The sequence below is a fragment of the Scatophagus argus genome, chromosome 15, assembly GCF_020382885.2.
Source record: "Scatophagus argus isolate fScaArg1 chromosome 15, fScaArg1.pri, whole genome shotgun sequence".
Lineage (NCBI taxonomy): Eukaryota > Metazoa > Chordata > Actinopteri > Scatophagidae > Scatophagus > Scatophagus argus.
In genome coordinates, this window is record NC_058507.1 from 11,730,356 (window position 1) to 11,757,012 (window position 26,657).

Consider the following 26,657-nt stretch of genomic DNA (forward strand, 5'->3'; position numbering starts at 1 on the left):
AAAAAATAAGAATTCCATAGGTAGATTAAGTGATGGACCTAAACGATGTTGGTGGCTTTTTCATTATCTGTTGCAACATTCGGGGGTATCAGTCATACAGGAAGGACAGCAGGGTCAAACACTGATTCAATCAAGCAGTGCAGAGACACTGCTGGCAGCCAACAATACATCTCAGTAATGAAACTTGAGACAAGGCTTCTAAATCTTTCTTCTCATTCAGATATCACCTGAGGAAAGCTGCCAAACAGGGCCACATTAGTGGCAAACAAAAAGTCATTTCATCCAATCTCGCATTCTTTGAATAGGGTACAGGGAAAGATTAGTTTGAATGCTTGAGTTAAAATGATGTTTAAGGTGAATCAGAGCCTGAAGGCTGAAGCACAAATGGAAGAGCTTAGTAGTGGTGGCAAATGTAGTTTTAGTAAGTAAACACAACTTTACATTAGTAGAGTTGCTCTTTGTTTCATGCTGTGAAAGCATAGCAGCACTGTTATCATTTTCAGATTATACACAAGCATTTTTGCAACTGAAGCCACCAATTTGCAGTATTTAACAATAAAATCCTCTGTCAGATAAGGAGGCCGACGACGTAAACAGATGTGAGCCTGAAGACTTCCTCCCTCAAACTAAAAGGAAGAAGTCCATCTCCATTTTGCAAAGTCGAGGGCTGTTTGAGTCTGTGCAGGCTCAGCCAGAGGCACATGACATTGCTCTCATTTAGGTTTTTTTTTTTGTCTCCTTTGTTGCTGTTCTAACAGTTTCAATTTCTATTATCGACAGCCCCCACTGTACCTATGCTGTATTCATGCTTTTCAAAGAGTCTCAAAAGCATCATTTCCTGCTTGAGCCTTCCTGCTTCTATGAAAGGCAACGTTAGCATTGCTGTGTGGTTTCCTGTTTATTCTGTATTGACTTGCGATCAGTGCAATGACAACTACTATAGTACCCTCCCGATGATTGGCCACTGTTGCTGTGCTGCAGGGTTAAAGTTCTCTTTCATGATAACTCCTCCTAGAATCTGTTTTTTGTTCTCACACAGAGGTTGGTGCAAGTATTCAGCAGGGAGAATATTGAATCATGTATAAGATTTGCATGTTTAAAGAAAAAATGCTGAAAAATGCCCCCATGCGACTTCCCATTACCCAGGCAGTCTGCCCACGGACCTGGAAGGTTTCAAAGGGCCTGTGTTTGTCGAGAAAAAGAGAGAGTGTGTGTAAGAAGAGAGCAGCAGACTGAGTGATTACAGTTACTCTTGGCCAAGACCTTTTGATTCTGGCAATTGCCAAACACCATCCCAGCATGCTTCTTCTGTTCGGAACAACCTTGTGGTGAAATCTCCAAACTTCTGGCTATTTCACAGTTAACATGAATCACCACAGTGTTTTTTATCTCAAATGAAATCTTGCATCATACTTTACATGCTTGGCTGATCAAATTACAGAGTCAGTCTGATGAATGCCAAGTCTGACCAAAATTACACATCACCTATTATCTGTACATGGACAAAACATCCTTATGATTCTTACAGTTTAATTAAAATTGTATCCTAAGTGAACCTTTTTAATGGTAAGTTGAGTAGGATATACAGCTGTTTCTGAAGCCTCATTTAAGTTTCCTCATGCTTTTATTTTGAACGTGGAGGGACTCAGCTCTCACTTAGACAGACTGTGTGGGTCTGCACATATTTGTTTTTTTCCAGTTTGCATCACTGAGAAACTATTTCATCCACTCACTCATTCCTTCCTGGATTTAAACTGGAAGCTGGACTTTTCTGGGAACCCCTGGCAGGCTGTTAAAACGTGACTCTTGGTTTCTTCCTTGTAAGAAATGAAACACAGACTGTGTCCTTAAGGTTCATTTGAAGTAACTCAAAGCAAATTCATCCATCTATAGGAGAGCAAATGTACAATAAAATTCTGACATTGTACACTTTTGTCAAACAAGTGTGCTATATATCAACATGTCACATACACCACCTCCATGCAGACACTCACATGAATGTGTCCCAGCCAGGCCATAACATAGTTAAAACTGAACAATATTTCAAAAACAGATCACAGGCCACTTTTTCGGAAATCACAGGAGTGCTTTAGAGTTCATCAGGTGCAGCTCTGTATCTTGTTGAGCATGTGTTTGGCTGACTCCTTGGGATTTTGCACCCTCATGTCTTTGGGGAATGTGACAGCCTCACACTGTACATACCACTGGGAACTGTCTTAGACAAAACCACGGACACTGACAGGAGTGAGACAAGTGCAGGATGACTGGTGGATCAATACGGAGGACTCTTAGCTCTCCATAAGTTCGGGTGAAGTGAAGGAGAAGTCACGAAACTCCTCCTGGTTAATGGAGGGGATCAGAGGGTCATCGATGGGCGTGAGGGTGGGTTCTTCCTGAGTAAAATCTGGGTCAAAGTTGTTGACATCCTCTGGTGCTTTCTGGATGGGGATAATAAAGAATTATTTATCAGCAGTCACATTTTAGCAAAAAGATGTCAGAGCTACAAATTAAGGAACAACTATTAAGCATCTCCATTATCATTTAGACACACACACACTCTCTTAATGAAGTCATTCATCCAACTTACGATCCTGGGCTTGAACGGTGGCTCCAATTCTCTACGATTCAGCTTCTCCCAATCGATGTCACTGAAGAAGGCGTGGCTGATCACTGCGCTCTCTCCACCTTCCGAGGCCACACAGCCCAGACGGCGGGCCGGGTTTTTGGTCAGTAACTGTGAAAACCAAAAAACAAAGGAATTTGGCGAACATTAAAACATTAAAAATTAGGGGAAAAAAATCTATAAACTCGGAAGTAAATGAATGCAGGATAACAAATAAGAACAAACACAACCAAGTTGGATTGGACTGTTTGGAATCAGGGGATTTCAGCAGCTTGTTTTTGATCTGTACACAGTAGGGAAATGTGATGTCTGTTAATCAACTAGATCAGACCAGATTTTTTTTGGAGTAATGCCACCTGGACTGAAGCCAGGATGACATCCTGTCAGTCCCTGCCTCACAACTCATGAAAAATACACACCCTCAATTGTGTCTGGCGCCTCCCCTGTAGCTTTTGTAGGGGAGAGTTCAAGATATGTCTCAACTTCCTGTTCTACACTATAAAACAATAGAACAGTAGATCACCTGTTGACCTCCAAGTTTTTCTCTGGCACCAAAGCTGTAGTAGTAGTTGATGAAGGCCGGAGGAACAGGCTCACACATAGCAAAGTCTAAATTGAAAAGCTTTGTCTTAACTTGCCTTTGGGAGGAAACTGAAAAAACAGATGTGTTTTGGATAGCTGTCTCTTGGCTGAGGAGACTGTGCACACCTTAGGGCTGGCAGTGACATTAAGACGAAGACCACTAAACTAATGAGCCTCTGTCTGCACATCCACTGTGTCCAGATTAACCTGAAGTCTTTAGAAAGATAATTATGTCTTGCTGTATTAGCTCCAAACACTATTAACTACCAGAGGCTTAAACAACACTGTGTGCCTCAGAAAAACAAAATTCACAGAGAAAGAACATTAGAGAGACAAAGACATCATTAAAGGGAAATGAAAAAACAAAGAGGATGAAGTTGGAATCATTCTGCTGTGGTTTTGTAGTTTAGTCCCGTAACTCACAAATCAACTATACTATTGGGCAATAATACCACAGTAATCAACTTGCAAAGACTTGAATCCTGTTTGACATAAGTGTCGCTGTTAACATCAAGACAGGGCAAGCAAACTTTACAGTTTAATGCTTATCCAGTAGCGTGCACGGATTTGCAGCTGCAAGCATGATTTTCATGACCTAATCTCTTGTTAATGGGCAAAAACATATTAAAAAACCACACCAGTACACCACTATGATCCTCGAAGTGAAAATAACTGAGTTAGACAGACCAGCATGGGTCAATCAGTTCAGGAGCTTACAGACCACAAAACTTAGGAGAACCTATTCTGCTTAAGTTGATGCCATCTTTCCATGGCTACACGTCAGCTGTGCCATCCTCAGACCTGCCATGTCAGCATTACTGCACAAAGAAGTTGTTCTCCACACCAGCAGAAAGATACAAAGCTATCAGAAAGGAAAACTAGTAACATTTTGGTTGATTAATTAGTGAGTCAGCTGGTTAACAGTTCTGATTGAATAAATTAGTCATTTAAGTCATCCATAAAGATATTAGTTAAATATCTGTTGTTTGCAGCTTCTGCATTTGTGAGGGTTAAGTGTTTCATTTCAATGTGAAGTGAACATCTTTGGGTTTTGGATTTTGGTTTGCTGGACCTTGCCTGGAGCTCTGAGAAATTGTGATGGACATATTTTCAGAGATTTATAGATAAAATGATTACTGAATTAATCAAAAAATGTCATGTCATTATTTGTTTTGGTCCCAATTCATGGTGTAATTTGACTATCAATGTCCACCTTTTTATAGAGCATATGCATTTAAAAAAAATCCCACTAAAATAACCTTCAGGTATTATTTTGTAATCATTCTAAACAAACACACCAACAAACTCAACAACGGTGATACTTTATAAATCAAACCGACACAAACCCTGAACAACATGACAACTGAACACCATGAACTCACTTATGGGAATAAGGATAACCTTACAACAGATCATCTTTTGGTAAAAATAGTGCAGCAGCATTGAAATCCACTCACTCTGTTATACACCTTTATGTAACATTTGACACTAGCAGCTCACAAATCACGAGGGGAGATTGGTCTGGTGCTTCCTCGAGCATGCTGGCACAACAACAAGGATAAGAGGAGGTGAACAGGGTGAAAACAGGGGAGGAATGGAGGGAGGAGTTGTCGTTGTATTTATAGGCTCTGTGCTGTGGCTGGGCAGTGGACCATGCCTTAATATAGTTATGTAAGAGACCCCAGCCAAACAGCTGGCTGGCAGAGCTCCATAGGGCTGCCAGTCACTCCGCAGACAGAGAGTGTCAGTCAGCCTGAAGGACAAAAAAATAACAAACCCTGATAAAGGAAATCCAGATCCAAGATGTTCCAACCTTTGATGTCTTAATTTTTCACATTGCAGGCTCATGGCACTGTGTTTAAGAATGCAGGGAATTGGTCTTTTATTAAATGGTCACACAACTTATTGTTTTTTTTTTCCACAATGTTGCTCTCAAGTCCAGTAGGAAATTAATTTGCTCTATCATTACTCCGGTTTAAAAAAAGCTTCATAGACATTTCCTGCAATTGTATCAAGTGAAAGAAGTCCAGCAAAAGGCAATCTGAGGAGGGTAAACATCTGCCAAAAAGACAAAGACTGAGAACCACACCTGGCTTTCATCCAACTATATCCATCATGCTTTTTTTTTATACAGTTGATTAATCTGTAAAAAATGCACTCAAAGTGAACACAAAGAGAAAAGACTCACAGCTTTGACCAAGTTCACTGCTTCTGCACTGAGCCAAGACGCATAAACAACCTCCTCATTGAGGATCGACTCAAAGAGGTCATCTTCATTTTCGGCCTCGAAGGGAGCGTGTCCTGACAGCATCTCATACAGCAGCACCCCGAGAGCCCACCAATCAACAGAGGGCCCATACAGCATCTCCTGCAGGATCTGTGGAAACATGTCAAGCACACTATTAAAACTAACCATCACAGCACACAGAGTGCTAGAGAGTCCCAACAGCAAACTACTATGTGCTGGATTAATGGGTTGTCAGTGAGACTACACTGTGGAGCAAGTGTTGAGGACAGCAAAGACCTCTTTCATAAATCCAGACACACACTCTTGGTCAGAGAAAAAAAAAATTCTCAATCAGGAGGACATGACCGTCTTAATCCCTCATTATGAAAACCAAGCACGCCTGTAAAGGGATGAGGAGATCAGGATGTGTCAGGTCAACAGGGCCATTTACAAGCTGACCTCACAGGTATGCTGTCTTCCAGTTAGTCAGGAGGGAGACTGGACTGACAGGCAGCAACCGCAGTGTTTGTTTTTAGTGAGGTGGTGTGATGGGGAGGGGATGTGACTGGGAACAGCATCATATGAACTCAGAGGACCCGAGATACAGGAAGCTGAAAATGGTTGAATTCATTCGTTGCTGCAGCACCAACATATAAAAGGATATCTGTCATTAGTAATAGTTATGGTTCTCATACTGTGTGTTCAGCACAGGTGTAGAGACTGACCTCGGGAGCAATGTAATCTGGGGTCCCACAGAAGGTTCCTGTGGCTGCACCTTCAAATATGCTCTCTTTGCACATGCCAAAGTCTGCTAATTTACAGTGACCGTCCTTGTCAAGAAGAACGTTGTCCAATTTTAGATCCCTGAATGAAAACACAAAAAAACACAGAAAGAAACAGAAATTGAGACATTCACGTTGGGGCACTGGTATCCAGTAGGCATAAATGGAAAAAAAATCTTAAAAGGTTGGAAGCTAATCAGCCACCAAAATACAATTGTAACCAACAGCTGCTAAAATAACAAGTTTGTGTTTAGTCTCCAGTCACACTCTGTTGGTGTTGTTTCTACTTATAGCTGATGGAGGTAGAAATTAGTGGTGAGACAAAAAGGAAGAGGTCTTCTGAGGACAGTGAAGGCTCTGTGGCAGATGTGACAGAAGACTGCCTGATCATTAAATGGCAGTCAGGAACAGACTGACACGTTCACATGACAACTCTGGCTGTCAAGAAGGAAAAACTGCTTTGAAGTGAATATTTATTCTGCTTGCAGGAGAGGCAAAACTTGAGTTAATGTTTTTGTTTTGCTGTGGAACAGTTTGTTATACCTTAGTGAATCAGATGTGGTCTTAAATATAGTTAAATACTATACATATATACTATTTGGACCACTTGTTTTTGGGCTATCAGTGTGGGTTATTTTCCTCCAAAGCGAACATGTGAACTGTGACTTGGGAAATGTATATCAATACAATTGATGTAATTAAAACTAAAAATTAATTATTTTGTTTTTATCACCTAAAAAAATGAACCAGTAGAGGAGTTGTGTTTTATTTTGTTTTAGTTCAAAGACAGTACACTTTTTATTATTTACTGTGAATGATTTCGTTGTATTCTATGTTGTGATGTGAATTAAATCGACAATATACCAGTCGAAGCACTTAACGCACTGCTGACTGTGCATGTGGATGCCTCCCTAACCAAAGCAAAATTATTTTTTTTCTTCCAGGAAAGAAAATAAAAAAGGATGGTGACACAGTGGCTTCCTCAAGCTGAATGACAAATACAGGAACACAGAAATTCTGAAAGAACAGGAAAAAGGCAGACTGCTGGTTTGGTTGCAGTTTCTCTGCTGTAAGATGATTGTGCGACAGTGACGCAGATGAAGCCTAACAAACAGACCTAAAGAGCGCTGATGCTGAAACATCATGACCACTCAGTCATACAGTACACAGTTTAGAGCATGTGAGGGCTTTGTGCAACTAGTGAAACATGACATGAAGCAGTTTATTCATTCATGTTTAAGTGGATGTAATTTCCAGTAATATACATTATAGTATGAATGTGTCCAGAGAGAAATCATTTCCTAACCCAGGTTAGCTCTCATCACCAAGCAACACAAGACCACATATGAGAATGCAAATAACAAACAGCAACTCCGATGATATCAATATATGCTATCATCTGCCTGCATCGTCCAACGGGAAAAACAAGTATGACTTAGACGCTGAATCTCTTTCTCTGGGAAGTGGGTTAGTTGGACAATGCAGTATCACAGCAACAGTCAACACCTCTAATGCTGACAACTCTGAACTACTGAACTTTATCACAATGCAAAAACAACAAACTGGGCAAGAGACAGAGTTTTACCAACATGAAAATTTCCAAAGAAGAGAAGAGGAAGCGCTGACAAACACTGTGACGCACAGTGAGTTTTTTTTTTTTTTTTTTTGCTTGTGGTTAGAGTGTAAGAGTACACCAGGACAAACGGCCTTCTGAAATAAATGCACAAACTTTAACTAAAGATTAAACATCTCATTCTAAAAATAAAATACTGGGATGAAGTTATTGCATTTTTAAAATACATTTTTTTTTAATGCCACATGTCTGTGGCACATTCCCAACAAAACTTTAGAAGCGGTACAAAGTGAGTGTTTATAGCAAGCCGTTTGTACTGGACTGCATGACACTGAGCAGCTGTTTATGATACTGCACTCACACCCTGCAGACATGTATTTAATTGCTTTCTAGACTAAATTTTTCAAGCCAGCCAGTCTGTTGAAATTAAATTGTCAAATGTCAGTATCCTTATCATGAAGCCAGATGTATTTGATGTCGTGAAAAACAATAGCATTAAAACAACATCTTGAAACATCAGGGAACAAGGACACACTGTGGCATCAACTGAGAAGCTTCAAAGCACAACTTTACCTCAAGCTTAAAGAGCCACAGTGAGATAACCAGTCACAAAAAGCCAGACATGCATATTATGCAACACAGTGACTGAGGCTAGAATTTTATTTCAAGGAAGCAGGATGAGCTCTGCTCTTCTAACACCAGCCTGATGTGCAAGCTGCTATTTGGCTTGTTATTTTAGTGTTAGCATGCAATCTGTGTGTGGCCTCTTAAGCTAACAGTCATGCTATGTGGTGCAGGCTGAGAATACATGGACCACTAAATATAACTCAGGATTTGGCTCACATGATCCCCTTGTTCTTATCATCATGTACTGGCAGGAAGCCTGCTGCTCTGCCACCTTACTTCCTACAAGTAGCCAACAGCTTCCTAAAATGGCATCAAATTCAAATTTTAAAAAAATCAGATAGATAGATAGATAGATATCCTATCTGGGCTCTTCTTAGATAAAGCAAGAAATTTTAGAGATACTTTTGACATGCCCATGACTAGTAAAAATGTGTAAAATGTGTGACATCCTCCTTTAACATGTAGTATGAATGTACTGACAATGACATCTCATCTATGACATCTCAGTAAATTGAAAATATTACATGTTTTAAAATACTATTTTAGGACTCATTAAAATACAAAATATCTAGTTAAGATTGAGATTTTTAGCTTGAAGACCTGCACAAATATGCTCTACTCTCTTTGAAAATTCCACTATTTGTGTTCCCTGGTTCAGACCTGTAGAGGATGCCTTTGCTGTGCAGGAACATGAGAGCAGAGGTGATCTCTGCTGTGTAGAAACGTGCTCTAGGCTCTTCAAACTTCCTGGACTTCTGGATATGGAACATAAGATCGCCGCCATTCACAAACTCCATCACAAAGAAGAGACGGTCCTGCAGAAGTAAGCAAGAAGATGACATTCACATGTGTGCACACAATTCGCACCAGCCTTACCAAGACCCCCCCCCCCCCCCAACTTATTAAACAGTCCAAGAATCCATGACTATGGACATGCTCAAATGGCTCCAAGGATGATACGTATCGGCTTCTCATAAATTTCACATGTCTGTTTAATGGTTTCCTGTGCAAATGATTGCAGCTGAAAGTCAACCAGGCAAAAAGAAAAACACTACTGATCAAACCCATAAATCTTTCTTTCTCATTACAGGCTGTGGTCAATATATGAGCTAGAAAATGAAAGCCTGCAGGTAAAGAGACACTGCAAGAGAACGTGATGTACAGATCTGCCCATAAAGCTTCTTGAAGTGATCGTCAGCCACAGCTGACTCTGTTTAACTGCTCTGTGGTTTAAAGTTGTCTGCTATTTACCCTGAGATTACAGTATAATGTTTAATGATAATGTGCTGCACAAGCAGAGCAGGGAGCATGCTGTGTGTGGTTAACATGTGAAGCTGTGGCAATCTTTCAGTCCCCAGTGGAACAGTCAGTAATACATTTCTGCTGAAATTTAGTGAGTAACACATTTTAAAAAAAACTTGTCACATGAATATTTGAGCTTCAATGTCCAACTACCATTTTCATCTCAAAACCCTTGTTTTCCTAAAATGAAACTCCACAAGGAGAATTTGGTTCTACTTGAACATTAAAGAAACCACAGCTGTCATTTGCTGGGAGGCTTGCTTCAAATTAACAGCCAATAAACGACTGCGTCTGGGATTTCCAAAGTTTAGTTATACTAATTATTTTGCAAGACTTTCTCCAAACCACCGTGAATTTGATTAGTTGGATGTCTGGTGATGTAAGATTAGATTTAATTTGATTTTCAAAGATGAGCAATTTTGATAAATTGCCATGTTGAAGAACAATTCTCCTAAGACATATCAATTAGTTAAAAGTGTGACCACTCCACCTCACCAAAGGGGCCACGCACTTACCCTGCTCCCTCCATATGCATTTTTCAAAAATCACTCGGGAGAAGCTCAAAACTGCTCTTACTAACATGTAATACTAATAGCAATGTAATCATATATAACTTCTAAGATTTTCATTCATTTGTACAAATGTTTAAAAATGTTCCTCGGTGCTTTCACAAGACACTTTTTAGAAAAGGGAGACGAGACACCTAAAGAAAGTTGAAGCTTTTCTACAGTTGTGTGTAAGTTTGAGTGTGTGAGCATCCTCACTGAGCTAATGCTGCACTTTGCAGTGCTCTATTTTGATCCAAGGTGAAGTAGGTCAGTGGAGGTTCAAACAGTGAAAGCAGATTAGGAGTGTCCAGTCTGTGCCAGCTCAGCCACCCTCAAGCCCTCTCAGACACAAGACTGAGAAACTGCTGCCACCTGCTGACCAATTTACGCAATACAAAGCTGTGCCTGGATATTCAACTATGTGCTACCTGTACACACCACTGTACGCTTGAGCTGGTTTTGTGTTTAGTGCAAACCGGTAAAGAGCATTTATGTATACTAAAAGCAAACTAAGCAATCAAAATAGAAATTTGGAATGGCACTTGAACTTGGCGGCAGCCGCGGCCTAAAGGTTGGCGAAGTGGCTTGTGATCGGTTGCCGGTTCGATTCCACCACCGGACAGGCAGGAAAAATTTGAGTGTGGTGGAGTGCTTAATGCTCCCCCACTCCATTAGCCGGCCCTTGAGCAAGGCACTTAACCCCCAATTTCCTCCCCGGGTGCTCGATGGTTGCAGCCCACTGCTCCTGTGTGTTTCACTGCATGTAATTTCCTGGGTGTTGCATGTGTGTTCAACTAAGGATGGGTTAAATGCAGAAGACAAATTCAGTGTGTGTATGTAAAAATATATATACTGCCAATAAAGTGATTCTTCTTCTTCACAAAAACCAAACAAAATATTTTCTTATGCTTTACTGTATCTTGCAATACTACTGTTTTTATCTCACAGTTTTAATTTCTTATTTCCATAAAAGCCCTTCTGGTGACAGCAGCTGCAAATTAGAATCTGCCGTAAACATTACAATACTCGCACTGAACAGCTGTTTTAGTTTGTCTATGAATACTCTGTCTGGCCCGAAACCAATAAATAATTAAGGTAATGTTCTAAAAAAAACAAAAAAAGTAAAGAGGGTATTTTAGAGTTTCACACTTGCGTCTAATGATGAAGGAGCTCTTCTCAAGTAACAACACTGTTTATGCCACAAACCCATCTGAAAACGATTCTTCAGAATGATAAGGTGGAAGGTATGTGATCTAAGATTTAAAAGAAACAAAAAAAAGAAATCCTACTGAACTGAGACACAATGAATGCTTGCGTGTCTGTACTGACCGGTGTCTGGAAGCAGCAGTACAACTGTGTCAGGTAAGGGTGACAGCGGGCCAGTGACAGCACCCTCTTCTCCGTCATGGTACATTCCACATCATCATCCTGCAAAATGATGTCCTTCTTCAACACCTTGACTGCAAAAACCTGGTCTTTGCTGTTTAGTTTCGCTAGCATCACCTGCAGATACAAAGATGCCCAGATAAAGATAGATGAGAAGTCACGGGGTTTTCCAATTTTTTCCTTTCACTTTGATACAAATCCTATCACACTGAATAGATTTATTTAGCTTGGTTAATTTAGTATGGTACTGTAAATGCTAATTGTATCATATTACTAAACTATTACTTACTATTATTTAAAAATAGTTTGGATACTTCAGAATGAAACGTCTCTTTTCTACCGCTTCTCTCCATTCTACCATTTTCCCAATTCTTCACCTTGGTTAATCATCTCATTACAGAAACAATTTATTATTATCCTCTCTTATTATTCCCACCTTGCCAAAGCTGCCCTTGCCAAGGACTTGAAGAAACGTGAAGTCTGAGATGCCAAGCCGAGGGATCTGCTGCCGTTGCCTCTCTGTACTCTCTTTGCTTTCAGCGGGCATACCCATGGAATCTGCATTTTTGGCCTTCGTCATTGCAAAAAAAACAAAAAACATAAAAACCCACAACATTTGGATCAGACATATTAATATAAACATTTAGAGGGACAGACATTTTGGCATTTTGCACACCACAACAAAAGTGTCATCTAGTCATAGTACGTTCAAGAGAAGACAGACATCTCTACAGGTGATACCTCCAAAACTCCACATCACACTAAAACAACAGCAATACAGGTCAGAAGAAAAATGTGTGTATTTGATTCTGGGGTGAAATGTCCCTTTCAGTAAATTTCTCATTTTGTAACATGATTCATTCTGTAACATTCAGGCTTTGTACCAGGGAGTTGCGTTTAGTAATTCCTCCAGCCTGCAGACCAATCTCTGCAAGCTTATTGGCCAGTTCCACACTGTTGACCCCACAGTTGGGAGCGACGTTGCCTTTGCAGCGGATGTGAACATTCATTTTGCAGACTGTAGAGAGAAACCACAAAGACAGGAAGACATAATTAGGACATCTGAGATCCTGATTTTGAGAGCCAAATGTTGATAAGGGCCTTACTTTTACAATGCAGCCCCTGCCTGACTAATCCCCACAGCAGTGATCCACAGTGGTCACAGAAGGTGGGCGACTTGTAGGTGTGGATGTTGAACTTGTGAGGGACGTTGATACTGAAGCCTTGGCTTACGGGCTGCAGAGAGAAGACATACTGTGAATTAAGCACTATGTGTTGAAACATTGACTGACTGAATCACACATGTATGCATTCTGAATAACTTCAATTTTCCAAGCAGAGGGCTTTGTGAGAAATGTTTAGTTCCTGGTTTTTTGTCATCATGGGACCTTGTTTCAGTTTATTGCTGCATTTGCTTTTCTCTGAATTTCCCCCAAGGGAGAGAAAATTGTAATGCTCAGCAAAATACAGTAAAACAAGGCATAAAAATTACATGTTCAAATGCTAAACCAAGCACACATGTATTTATAGAAATGTGAAAATGCTAAAAGCACCATGGAAAAGTTTAAGAGAGTACAGTACATTGTTCTGGCTCAGTGACCAGAACACAGAAACAGGAACCTTACAGTCTGCTGATCACTGCAGGTGTCGATCAGGGTGTGTGTGTGTGTGTGTGTGTGTGTGTGTGTCTCTATGTGTGTGTGTAAGGGGGCTGTCTATCATCTCTGCTATCTTCTGCACATCCTGTGTGACTCAAAAACGGTCTGAGAGGTGAAAAATAACAGTGAAACATGCTGGAGTGCCTTCAACCTTTTGACACCCTGATCACTTTTTTATAAGTGTCTCACTTGTTCTTTTGTTGACTTCTTCATGCGTGGACACACAGTGACAACTTGTTGGTGGCATCGTTTGTGAACCACGCAGGTACACACTGTGAAAACAAGCAGCAACGTCAACCCAACACGGTGCCTCATAATTTGTGTCTTTACATTTGAAGAACTGTGTCAAAAGGCAGAAAGAGAACATAAGGTCTCCTCACCTTGGCACTGGTAGCCCTGTTTTCCAAAAACACCCCTACAAACAGAGACAGAGACACAATCAGATCCAGTTTACAGTCCACACAGACGTATGCAGGCAGCAGTGACTGGTCCTTGCTTCACTTTCTCACCAGATGAACTCTTTGCAATGAAAACAGAAGGTGGGTTGACGGAGGAAAGTGGACATGAACTTGTGTCCGTTGACCTGGTGGATCCTCCGTCTCACAGCACCCTGCCGCTTCCTTGTAAACTGCTTGTAGGTCTTCTCTTTCACAATGGCATCATCTATCAAATGAGAGTTGGAGTTCAAACAGGAGTGAAACAAGTACTGCTGTCTATAATGCAGACCCAAATCAATAAGTATAATATATTAAAATTTTGCACTGATCACTGTTCACATTGATCATATTATGAGAACAACAATATTGCTGTATTAATAATGATCACATCATTACTTGCATGTGAAAGGAGTCTCTTTCAGCTAAAAAGAGTTAGCAACTAGCTGGCGAACACAGTGGAGCATTTAGCAGTTAAAGAGGCAGATGCTTCCCACAGGAGTTGGCACTGACATTTGTTCTGTATTTGCTGGATTGCGATAAATTGTGGGTTTGAATATTGCTGTCTGAATTATCAAACAAATGAAGTAAAAGGTGAAAAATGTCCACCACATTTTCCCGCAGCTCACATCAACATCTTCAAATTGCTTGCTTTGTCTGGCCTGCAGAGACTCAAGGGCTTATTTGGACCTGTTACATGTTAACCTGCCATCAGATTAACATAAGGGGCTTCACGGCTGAAAAGGGCTTCCAGATGGACATAAAACTTCGAAAAGCAGATAATCTGCATATTTCGGTTTATTTACTTAAATGACATATCAGTTATGGAAACTGCGGTAAATGAATTTTAATTTAATTAACAAATCATCTACTTGTTTTAGTAATACAAAGTGTCCCCTCGTTTCAACTTTCTCTGTTTGACTTGATGCTACCAATTAGAGCACAGTTTAACACAGATCTCTCACACCAAAACAAACTGTGATATCTATGTTAGAAGAATATCAGTAGTCAGATTGTCTCCATATCATCTGACCCGACTGTGACATGATAAAACAGACAGAATATAGACCAACACTAGTCCTATAGACATTATATTATGTAAACTAATATGCATAACTTTTTACCTTTGTGCACATTTGTGTGGTTTGGCTTTATGTGCTGTAAGCAAGGGTACTGGAGCTACTTGCGAGGTGAAAACCACGCATGCACTACGGAAAGAAGTGTGCTGAGCCCCCGCCGCCCCCCTGCGGTCTGCATATATTTGTGGTGCATGTGTGAAAAGGGGGCTTAACATTCAGACAGAGATCATGTACACAACTGCTTCACTTTACTCTGTAAAAGGTCAGCAGTCTGTCAGACAAACTGAATCATTTGTTGTATAACACCGGAATAATTTTAGTTTGGCATTTTTTTTCCCCTCCACTTCCACGCAAACATGAATTTAAAGGGGACTTAACATACAGCGTGTCACATTTTCAAAATCAGTGAAGCCAAGAACATTTTAATGTAAAATAATGTCTACATAAACTAAACTAAACTAAATTAGCACTTGGATTTTTGCTTCACATGAACACAGTTTCACCTGATGCAACACAGAGCAGTGGAGCAGTTTATTCAACATTAATGTGACATGATGATACATTTGAATATCAGAAAATATTCTCATCAAGGTCAGGAAACAAAATGGCCATAGTGTTTCATTCACTGGCAATCACAGTGTGGCAGTGATGTAATGTGAGTAAATGCATTTATTAAAGTGCTGTACTCTACAAAAGATTTGAGGTGTTTTAAATCGGTCTTTTCTTTTCATTCTACTTTATATTTCTACTCCACTACCTTTCAGAGGGAATAAACAAAATATGTATATATAAACCAATTATTTAGACAAAATATGATGTTTTGCTATGAATCAAACTAACAGTATATACAAGTATAGCTGAAATGATTAGTCAACTGACATGAAAATTAACTGGCTTTGGCTATTAAATGGCTAATGTGACATTTGTTTAGGTTGGAAAGGTCTATCAAAAGTTAAGTTAAGTTAAAAAACATTTACAACATTCTGCCTTGTCAAGTGTGAAGATTTGCTGCACTTCCTTTTAATCATTTGAATTTAATTTTTAATACTTCTGAGGACTTTTGGTTCAACTGATCAAGCACTGCGAAAGTGTCACTTTAGGTTAAGGGTAATTGTGATGGCATTTCTCACTGTTTCCTGAAAATGAACAGAAGATTAATCCTTGATGAAAATAATCATTAAAGTCCTACACAAAATTGTTCAAAATGAGCTCCACCTCAAATAAACAGATGCATGTTAAGGTAAAATCTTGCTTTTACATTAACAAGGGTAATAATAACCTAATGATACAATGTGTAATAGTCAGTACATTTACAAAATGTATATAAAATCTTGTATTTCATCAGTAAATGAAATATTTATACTTCACGATACTTAGCTTGCAGTGAGGCATGATGGTAGATAAAAAAAGGGGAACTTAACAGAATCACCAGCTAACCAGACTTCTGCTTCAAAAGACCTGCAAGGTCACTTCTTGTTCATCTGAAATGACTGCATCTCATGCACATATCTAAGCTACAGATGTCTCCGATGCTGATGTCCTCTGACGTGTGAAGAAAGGAAAGAAGCATACCTTGCACATACCACCATACTCGAGTCACAAAGAAACACACATGCACACCTATTCTCAGAGCCTCTAACAAAACATGGGCAAATATTCAGCCGACATTGATGGTTGGAGTGCATGGGGAGAAAAACTTGGCTGCCTTTCAAGTTAGCAGTCTTACCATCAATGAAGGATCCATTGAGTGCAATATGGACGTAGACCTTGCCCTCAGGCTCCAAGTCCATCTGCAAACACACAAAAACAAACACACAATTATACTTCTGCATACTCAGAATACCTAAACAGTAGCAGCACACACAGATATGAACATGCAGTACAATTACGCAAGACAAGCTCATTATTTAAAAGCATCTAGAACTAAACATATGTAAACAAAACTAACATATATTAAACAAAAAGGACATCAGAATATGGCAAATACGACGACTTTGAAATTATACTTAAAGCTCAGACATTTGATCATCAGTCCTTTAGTTATGTCTGCTATACGCATGGAAGTGCTTTGCATTCTTCAGTGTTTACGTTATGTCGCAGGAATTTAGGCAGCGTCACAAAATTACAACAAAGCAGGTCAGGCAGGATGGGCTGGTTATGGAGGCTATGATGACCTGATGCTCAGCTGTGAGCAATGACTCATGAATGTCAAAATACAAACACATACAGACTGAAGAAGCCAACAGAACAAGGCACTTCCTACAGCAACCACTGAGTGGAAACTTTGGTCAGTGTAAGCTTAAATAAGGATCTATTTATGTTACACATAAACCCTGCATGGAAAGTACTGACTACTCACAGACAGTGACACACTGGGTGTTAATCATGGCACAGTTAGCCCATTCAGTGCAAAACTTTCATTTCAACAAAGACTCCATTTCACTTCACCTCAAAACTCTCCACTTTTGTTTTCGGTTATCTGGTCATATCCTGTCTCTCAATCTACAGTCTAGACAGCAAGTTTGACTTGTCCGGTGAAGACTTCCTCTGTGTGTGTGTGTGTGTGTGTGTGTGTGTGTGTGTGTTATCCTTGCTTACTCTGGTCAAGCTTTAGGCGAACACTAAAATGCTTAAATGCATTTCTGAAAATTCTCTGATGAAGAAAGCCCAGCTGTACAAAAAGAGTCCAAGTCTTAAAACAGCAGGAACTCATCCATACGTACACAGAGTTACTGGTGGTAAACAAATCTCCTCTTTGTGTTACCCAGCGTGTGTGTTTCTAGCAAGTTTCTAGCAAGAAGAAGTTAACCTTAAGAAAAGTTCCAATATAAAACCAGTGTTTTTGTGGGTTTATTTTTTGTGAGGTAGATATGCTCTTGAAATATTTGCATTTTTTTTCATTTTTTTTTAATAATCTTTGTACAGGCAGGGAGTTTGGATCCTACAACCATTTTGCTTCTTTACCACACAAAGCAACACAACAGGTGTTTGTTTCTTCAGTGTGTACTGCATTCCAGCTTTTGGATTTTGTCCCCTAACACTTACATTTCTAATTACTTTAGAAATGGGCCGGAAGAAACAATTACAGTGACCAATAAAACCTTTTCTGTACATGTAGGTTTGTGGGCACTGAAACGAATCAATGTGAAACTATCCATTAAGGTGGAGCAGATCTGATCTAAAATAGAAGAGGGCGATGGCAGTATGACGGCCTAGTTCAAAAGCAGTGGAGGAAGTTTCTTTTCTTTCTTTTCTATTTTTTTTTTTTTTACTCGCGCAAGCAGTACCCTTGCCTGGAAAATGTTGAGGGGCCATATTTAGCCAACTTTCAGTTCCAGTTCACATTAGAAGGACTTGATCGCTTCAAGCCTAAGAAGCTACACCAAGATACCTTAGAACTGGTTATAAGAACCTTACTATGCAATTAAAGAACTATGAGAAACAAGTCACAGACGTCACCATGTTGTGTCAAAGGAAACTGGCCTCACGTTTCTCATTGTGATGTGGTGAATGTCTAAGATGGATGATGTCAATCCCGATGACAACTTCACTCCACGTTAAAAGAAGAAATTAAGTAACTAAGAGGTTCTCCTTAAACTGAGCGTATATGTGACTATACAGAAGCTTTTGAGGGGTTTGCATGCACCAAGCCGGATGGTGGGCACAGAAGGGGATGAACGCACTGAAAAGAATGTAAAAGAGAAGAAGTAGAGCAACAAGAAAAGGAACAGAGGGCCCTTGAGCTTTGATCAGATGGTGGGAACGGCGTCATTAACAGCAATGTGGGCGTGTGGAGGCTTGTGCCTCAGCCTCATGTGTGAAACAAACTAGTTCAGCACTTCTTCTGTGCAGAAAAAAAAAAAAAAAAAAAAAAAAAAACATTCACAGTTCAGCTCTAGCAGATAATGATTTGAAGCTTGTGCCCTGAAGTGAGAAAGCCAACTATAATTACTTCTAAAACTGTTTACCACTTTAATGCCACTTCCCTTCAATGCTTGGGGTCTCAGTGAAGGTGTGGGCACTCATCCCGCTGATACATCAACAACATGCATCAACACCTACTTTTCTCCCATTCAGGCACCTGAATTTATTTACTTCTGTACCACAAATTCTGAGTTTCGCCGAAACCCACTGGATGATATATTTAACTTAAGACTAAGAAAATTTCCATGTACTGGCTGAAGGAGAATAGGTCTGTAGAAGAGAGACTTATATGGTGAGAGTGTTGAGGTACGTAGTCGATACCACCTTAGCCTGCTCCAGGCCTGAACAGGTTCAGGTTACACTCACCGACACCTGCAGTGGCTTATAGTGCTAGAGGGATAAAAGTTAGTCAGTAGAGGGAAACTCCTGTTTGAATGGGCAGTTTTTTGTCTGTGTCTGCCAGAGAATGAGACGTGTTATACTAAATATAAGACATTTAATCAGAGCTTCGGTGAGATCTGTTTCCTTCAAGTGTGCATTGAAGCACTAAAGTTTAAAAAGACTGTCAGATCCTTTACACTTTAATCTTCTTACTCCAGGCAACTTCTAGGAGAGTGGAGGTTTTATCACCCCATGTTTATTTGTACAGACTGGTCAAAAGCTGCATGGGCTCAGGCAATGTGACTTTGTTAGTGCATGCTGCATACAGCATTAACACCTCACCACAGCAGCACTGTTTGTGGTTTCAGACTACCGTGTATATATATATATATATTGATGGTGACAGCAAAAGCTTCTAAGCCAATAAGCACAAGCTGTGAAAAAGGTCCAGGCCCAGTACTTGCCGCCCACATAAAGATGTGAATATATGAAGCCGTCATTCTTTAATAAGCTTCTGGTTTAAGGAGAAGGTTGGAGAGCTCTGTGCAGACAGGATGGTGTTGATGTTTTCAGAAAAACAGGCAAAGTTACTCACAGAGTGACAGTGACACGTGTTGTGAACATTGCCTCAAGCCTTTTAGCTTGTTCTGTTTTCTAAATGTGCTCTTAAACACTGATCGGCATGTGTGAAAGCTCTCACGGAAAAAATGCCATAACCGTATGTGGAGAAGAATACCTGTGAGGTTACACAGGGAATTTAAGGAACTTCTTCTGACTTTTGATGTTGATCTTTCTGACACAAATCTATCAGGAAACACAGGTTTCCAGTTTTACAATATTCTCCTAAAAGCAAATGGCGAAATATTAACAGTCTATTTAAGGACAGATTTTGAAACAATAGGTCTCTGTACCAGAAAATAACCAAAAGGAAAGACATATTAAAAACATCATCTTGGTTATCGATATGGGGAAAGAAATTCAAGGATTTAAATCTAGCAAAAAAAAACAAAACACCCAATCTGTGGTCGGCCTTCTAGTAGCACTTACAGCAGTGACTCTAAGCAGAGACTTAATGCCCCTTTGATTGTGGCCAGTAGGCCCATTTGGTATTTAACCAATAGCTCTAATGATTCTCACGGTCAGGACTGGATTACAATCAGGGCAAAACGAACCATTTTTTATGGACCCACATCAGTATTTGATGTGGGCAACGTCAAGACCGGTCACTTTGTCTCATCTCCTTTTTGTGTGTTGATACTGTGTGTGTGTGTGTGTATGTGATTAGGAAATATTCATCTGTAAAGTTGTTCATTTCACTGAATCAGTATAAATCAAATGGTGCATAGGAAACCTGGGGCCTTGTACTGTTCAAACAAACCTGTGTCACTACCTGGTGTGTGTGTGTGTCGGGGGGGGGGGGGGGGGGGGGGGGAAGTCAATGACCAATTCAGTGAAATCAATTTCATTAATTTAATACTGAGTGTATTCATTGTTTCTTTTTTGAGCGCCAATGAGACTGATGAACATGTCAGGGTGAGTTCTGGACACGTGGCACATGATGGTCACTGCTGTTAGTCTGAGCACTTCCTGGGCCCTAAGTGTGTGCTGCTTTTCAGTGAGACCACAAGCACCCCGTTAGTTCATAAAGTTTACAAAATGAGCACGTGCTATTTCCTATTTCAAAATGCACAGAAACAAACAAATGTTTAATAATGTGTAATCAGAGATAGTATCAAATGCTTTCTCACAGGTTAAGTTTACAGTTTTAATGCTTGTGATGCAATACATTCAGGTCACCATTGTCACACACAACTCTCTCATACATTATATCACATAAGCTTCTTAAGAAGTCAAAGTATGGCTATCACTAAGTAATTTTAGTTCTGAAATTACTCAATAATGTACTGCAACCTCATGCTGTGGTGTCATCCACACCTACTCTCAGTGCGTGAGGATGGATCATCTGGGGAACAACACTAAATTTGTGCCCCAAGGCTTCCTAATAGTTTAATCCGGCCATGGTGAGGGACATGAGGGCTGGACGTGTTTACATAATTGTCTTCCCCAGGTTATGCTCTTTTTACTCACCCATCCCTCAAACGTCTCCCCGGTGTTGGAGGTTTTGATGAGGTCCTCAAACTGCAGGATGCAGTTGGCCACAAAGTCATCGTATCCGATTGGAGTGTCGTGGAAAACTGCCATCTCGATTTGCTTCCCATTCATCACGTTGAGGCAGAACTCCTCGTTGTACGTCGGCGTGTTGGTTTTCTGTTTGGTGTGAGTTTGTCCAATTTTGAAGTCGTCCACCTTCACCACAATGTACGGGTCCAGCACCGGAGGGGTTTTGTTGAAAATGACAGAGTGGCGGAGAGAAAACGTTGTCGGTTTAAGGTCCACCGCCTCGCCGATCCGGAGCTTCAGGTAACCGTTAAACTTCATTTTGGCAAGCTAGTTTAGCCTCACGCGGGCAGTAAAAAAAGGACTCAAAAGCGGAAAAAATAAAACGATACTTAAAAAGAAACACTCACGCTCCTTTCACAGCAACACCAAGCAACAAAAAGTGTTGCGCTAAATTCATATTCATACTCTGAATACTCTGCTGTGGTGTCAACTCTTGCGCTCCATTGCTCCCATCCTGGCTTAACTTGTAGGTACGAGCTGCTGACGACCGGCTTCACGCCACAGACATTTACTGTCAGCCCCCAAAACGCCGCGCTGCCTCGGTGAGAACCTGCTTCAAAAACGGTCACTCAGTAAGTAGGAAGCCACAACATTAACATGCCGTGGTGGAGGCACAAGTTCCGCATAACTTCTCACGAAGAGGACACACCCACACGACTAAAACACGCTGACAAACATACATACAACACGTAACCTCTCTGCGTGTCACTGTTGATTTGACACAGTTTGTGGTTTGGTATGTCACGTGGTTTAATTTGTAGTTTTTATGTATAAAGTGGAGAGTCTGGTACTACACTGACCATGATGCATCACTCTGCTCGCTAAAGGTGTTGAAATGGCTCACCTGTCCCGACTGGGGGAATACCGCCATCTAGTGGCTCATGCTAAACTGCATGGTAGGACTACAGGATCTTTGGGGTTTTTTCTCTCTTTCTCAGTGTGACCTATTTGTAGCAGCAGTAGGTTGTCATTGAGAGTTTGTGTTCATAACATCAATGTTTTTAAAAGGCTCCAGTTTAGTCTGAACGGGATTTTCATCATTGTCTTTCAAATCAAATGCATTAAAACAAAGAAACACTTGATGACTTTGATTTGTACCGAATCAATCGGTTAAGTGACTCACCATTAAATTAATTATTAATAAAGTAATTTGTAATTTGTCAAGCATAAATTATTTAGCTGCAGCTTTTCTGATCTGCTGCTTTTGCCTGTTTTGTCATTGTAAACTGAATACTTTTTTAGTTCTAGTTCTGCCGATGGATAATAAATCATAAGGACAAAGCCAAAGACACACATTTGAAATTGATTAATTCCCTTTTCTTCCTAGTACTATCCCTTTCTGTTTTCTTCTTTAAATGCCATTCTTTTACCCCATCTTTCTTTCTCTGTCTCTCTCTCTGAGGGTGCTGTGCCTGCTCCATCCATAAATGCCACGATCAAAGTCTCCACTTTATTGGTGTTAGACTTGACCTCTCACCCCACTCTGCCAAATGTCAGCACTCCACATCTCTCTGCTCCAGCTGTTATAAATAAAGAGCCTGGGTCCCAGATCTTACACATCCCTGGGATACAGGCTGTCTTGTAAACAACGTCTCCGACATGACCTTACTGAGTATAGAGGGTCGCAATGATGAGGCAGACAGATAGCGGATTGCCTCGGTGCAGGAGTGTGAATACACCAAGACATTTTGGACAATGTTATGCTTCCAACTTTGTGGCAACAATTTGAGGAAGGTCATTTTCTATTCCAGCATGACTAGACCAATGCACAAAGAAAGGTCCATAAAGACATGGTTGTTTTGGTGTGGAAGAATTTGACTGGCCCACACAGAGCCCTGACCTCAACCCCAATAAACACCTTTGGGATGAACTGGAACAGAGATTGCAAGCCAGGTCTTTTCTTCCAACATCAGTGTCTGAGCTCACAAATGCTCTACTGCCTGAATGGGCAAAAATGCCGACAAAATTCCCAAAATCTTGTGGAAAGCCTTCCCAGCAGTGTGGAAGCCGTTATAACTGCAAAGCTGTCTGTATATTTAGAATGAGATGTCATTAAAGCCCCTGGTGGTGTAATGGTCAGATGCCCCAATACTTTTTCTTATGTAGTGTGTAGTATAGTGTAAACATGCTTGTTGTTTGTTCACACACTTTAGATCAAAGGTATTTTAAAGGTATTTTGTGATTAAAAAATATGGAAGAGGTCATAAGATGTAAGTGGTGAGTGCACCACTGCTGACAGAGACTCAATGAGTATGAAGATGTGTGATGAAGCTTCAGACTGACCACCAGAGGGCAGAATAAGACTACAAGATTGATGTTTTTTCTCCTGTCCTTCCACCCTCCTCTTCCTCATTGTTTGTGTTTCTCATGTGATGAAGCTGCTTTAAACATCTGTATATTTTACTTCATCTTTGCCTTGTTTTACCCCGCAGCATTTTTACTGTCTAGAATGATTTGTCTTGTTTCCTTGTTCAAGCCTGCGGTCCCCCTCTTCTTCCCCCTGTTGGTCTGTCATCTCTGTGGCTCTTTGCCCTGCATCCCTTCCTCCTCATTCCAGTCCAACCTTCTCTCTGTAAGTGGTTGCCATGGTTAAATCTTGAAATATTCACCCATAGGAGAAGTCTGGAACTTCACATGTCTCTATAGACACCCAACTGAGAACAGACCTGTGGTCTATATGTGTACATTTATACACAGAGACATGTGCACACCTTAAACACACACACAAACATTAACATTCAAAACTACTGATGTATCTCCTCAATATGCCAAAATTTTATTGCACACAAGGCCAGTTACCAAAAGCCTCCCATATTTCAGACTGGTTCTCTGCATACAACTTAATTTCAGCCACCTGTAGAGTTTCCACATTCGCTTCACAGTCTGTGTTCCAATTTATGTCTGTGTAACCCAGGACAGCTCAATCCCCTGGCTCCCTGCCCAGGTACACCCTATAGCTGCAGCTAATGAACCATAGCATTGGTGCCAAACCGTGCAGCAGGGAAAGGAGAGTATGGCCCAGATATGGCGGAACCTGTTCCCAACTCTTTTGACCCCGGTCAGAGAAATCCTGAGGGGCCAGTCTACGCCCCCACCTTGCCTCCACAGAACTAACCCCCATGCTATGGTAACAAGACCCTGACCTATCCTGCAGGTAAGGCTGCGCAGAAACACACTGAACTGAGCCACACATGCAAGTACACACACACATACATGCCTGCGGCTCTGCTGCATGGAAGCAGAGGTACTCCATCAATCATGCTTGTAAAAGCTGATTTGGTACTAAATGTGCTTTAGTCGCAAATGGTGTTTACTGCCAGTGCTCTACCACAGGAAAACATGACTTACGATGGCTCTATTCTGCAGAGATTCTACCACGATGTAGTGAGTAGGCCCAATGAGTCTGTGTCAAATTAATCTGACTGTGTACTGATTTTTAAAACTGTATTTTTCAAGGGTGCTTTTTACCCTTTGTTAGAGCCTTTATGAGCAAATGAGGGGAGGGAGAAGGGATGGTATGTAATGAAAGGCAACAATGTGATTACCTGGCCAGGTTGGTAAATCTATAGGTCACCTTTATTCTCTCATACTCTTCTTGTTACATCTGATTTGTTAAAAAGTGATGAAGATGATGTGTTTTTTTGTTTTGTTTTTTTTGTCAGACAAGGGTGAGAAGAAGAGGAAAGAGGGACAAACTAAAGAGTGGTCTTGTGAAAAGTGGAGGAATGTAACTGTGAGAGTGGTCAGAGCTGTGTTGGACAGCCAAGCAGAGTGTAGAGGGTGATGAGGGGTGGGTGGGGGCTCTGTCACAGCCCCTCCAGCGTAATTGGCTCCAGATGTGAGGAAGCGTGGCCCCTGCGCCAGCAAGGCGTCAAGGCCGCATTAAGAGCTCAGCCCAGGGCTGATGGGATTGCAGAGACCGAACCCCATTGTGCTGCTGACCACTGGGCCTCCATGAGTAGCCTTCCTTCTTAAAATGTTGTTATTTACCAAAGACATATTTCACTCTTGACCTTTATTTCTGTGCTGACAGTGTAAAATCTGTCATTTTCAAAGACACACTACATCTTGGTGACTATAAGGGGACAGCAATCTTGAAATGTCATTGTGTTGTTGCTTCTATGTTGGCCCTGATTGTGGACTGACAGGCGACGAGTATGTCCAGCAATTCTTCCCCTGAAATGCTGTTGAAGACAGCAACATATTCACTTCAAAAGTGTCCTTTGTGAAGACAACTTTATCTAGCCTGTGGTTCTCTGACATTTGCAATGTTTGGAAGGTGAAGGGCATCAGCTGTCTACGCACGTACAGCACGAAGCATCTGACATGCATTGGCTATAAAGCAGAAGCAGATGACAATGTCAAGACATGTGATGTCACACATAAAAACCAATGGAGATAAGCACAGCTCGTTGAGCTGTATAAGATAATACTCCTTCCTTCCTCTTACAAATGTTTGTCTCATGCTTTGTTCACTCATAGCGTCCAAATAGGAAGTCTATTCTTTCCTTCATGGGCTTTTTATCAATGAGAGTTCACAAAAAACATGAAGAAATTTGAGTATATAAAGAGTAAATTCGACTTTGGCCAGAACATCTGCTGTCTCAAAAGAGTCCTCAGAGCGAGGAATGCTCTTACTGTGACACAGAGCATGTTTTCTGATAGAGCATGGAAATTGATTAAAAGCAGAAAAGCAGCAGGGAGTGATAGTAGACACAGAGAGAAAACAATTCCGATGCAGAGCACTTCATCAGTTGCGTATCGATGACATTTGCTGAGTTGCAGTCTGCCACCATGACTGAAAAAGAAAACCACTCATCATGCCAACCAGCATTACAAGACTTAAGAAAGAAGAATAAGAATAAGAAAATACCCTTAAGCACCTTTAGGCCAGGAATGCCTGTTGAACAAGATTATGCGGGTAAACAGAAAGCAGATGTGCATGTTCTCAGCTCTGCTGCAGTTTCTGACATCCACTACCTGTGAAGGCATGTTGCTCTGATGTTGTTGTTGAAAAACAAACAGGAAGAGGAAGTGGAATACTGCACTGGTTCTGCTTTCTGCCAATAATAATTAGTCTACCTAAACAAACAACAGAGATCTTTTTTTGTTTTGTTTCAAATTTTTGTTTTCATCAGATACACACAACTACTACTTGGATTGACAGAAGCTGGTGTTTAAACCCTTTGTCCATTAGTCAGTTATTTCAACAATTCCTAAAATGTAAATGAAAACAGAATGCAATGATTTGCAAATCCTGTCTCACCTATATTCAGTTGAGCACAGTACAAATGTTGAGCTTCACAATTTTCCGTAAATATTGTTAAAGTTGTGGAATGCTCAGAAATCA

The 26,657-nt window shown here is 40.6% G+C and overlaps 1 protein-coding gene across 1 annotated transcript; it reads right to left on the reverse strand.

Annotated features, from left to right (window-relative positions):
• Positions 1–1,605: 1,605 nt before the first annotated feature.
• prkcha (protein kinase C, eta, a) lies at positions 1,606–22,041 on the reverse strand. Its single transcript, XM_046411891.1, has 14 exons — positions 21,215–22,041; positions 16,548–16,611; positions 13,818–13,971; positions 13,689–13,723; positions 13,498–13,580; positions 12,757–12,886; positions 12,535–12,668; positions 12,087–12,221; positions 11,594–11,767; positions 9,075–9,229; positions 6,158–6,296; positions 5,394–5,582; positions 2,588–2,734; positions 1,606–2,438 (listed from the first exon to the last, which is right to left on the reverse strand). Exons 1-14 carry the CDS (start codon positions 21,563–21,565, stop codon positions 2,289–2,291), a joined length of 2,040 nt encoding a protein of 679 aa, XP_046267847.1. The 5' UTR covers positions 21,566–22,041; the 3' UTR covers positions 1,606–2,288.
• Positions 22,042–26,657: the final 4,616 nt, after the last annotated feature.

Excerpts from the sequence above, each read along its gene's own strand:
- prkcha (XM_046411891.1), bottom strand. The coding sequence starts at position 21,565 with ATGAAGTTTAACGGTTACCTGAAGCTCCGGATCGGCGAGGCGGTGGAC. Across the intron at positions 13,581-13,688 it reads ACAGGGCTACCAGTGCCAAG|TGTGTACCTGCGTGGTTCAC; the intron begins GTGAGGAGACCT and ends TTGTTTTCACAG. Across the intron at positions 6,297-9,074 it reads AGCAAAGGCATCCTCTACAG|GGATCTAAAATTGGACAACG; the intron begins GTCTGAACCAGG and ends GTTTTCATTCAG.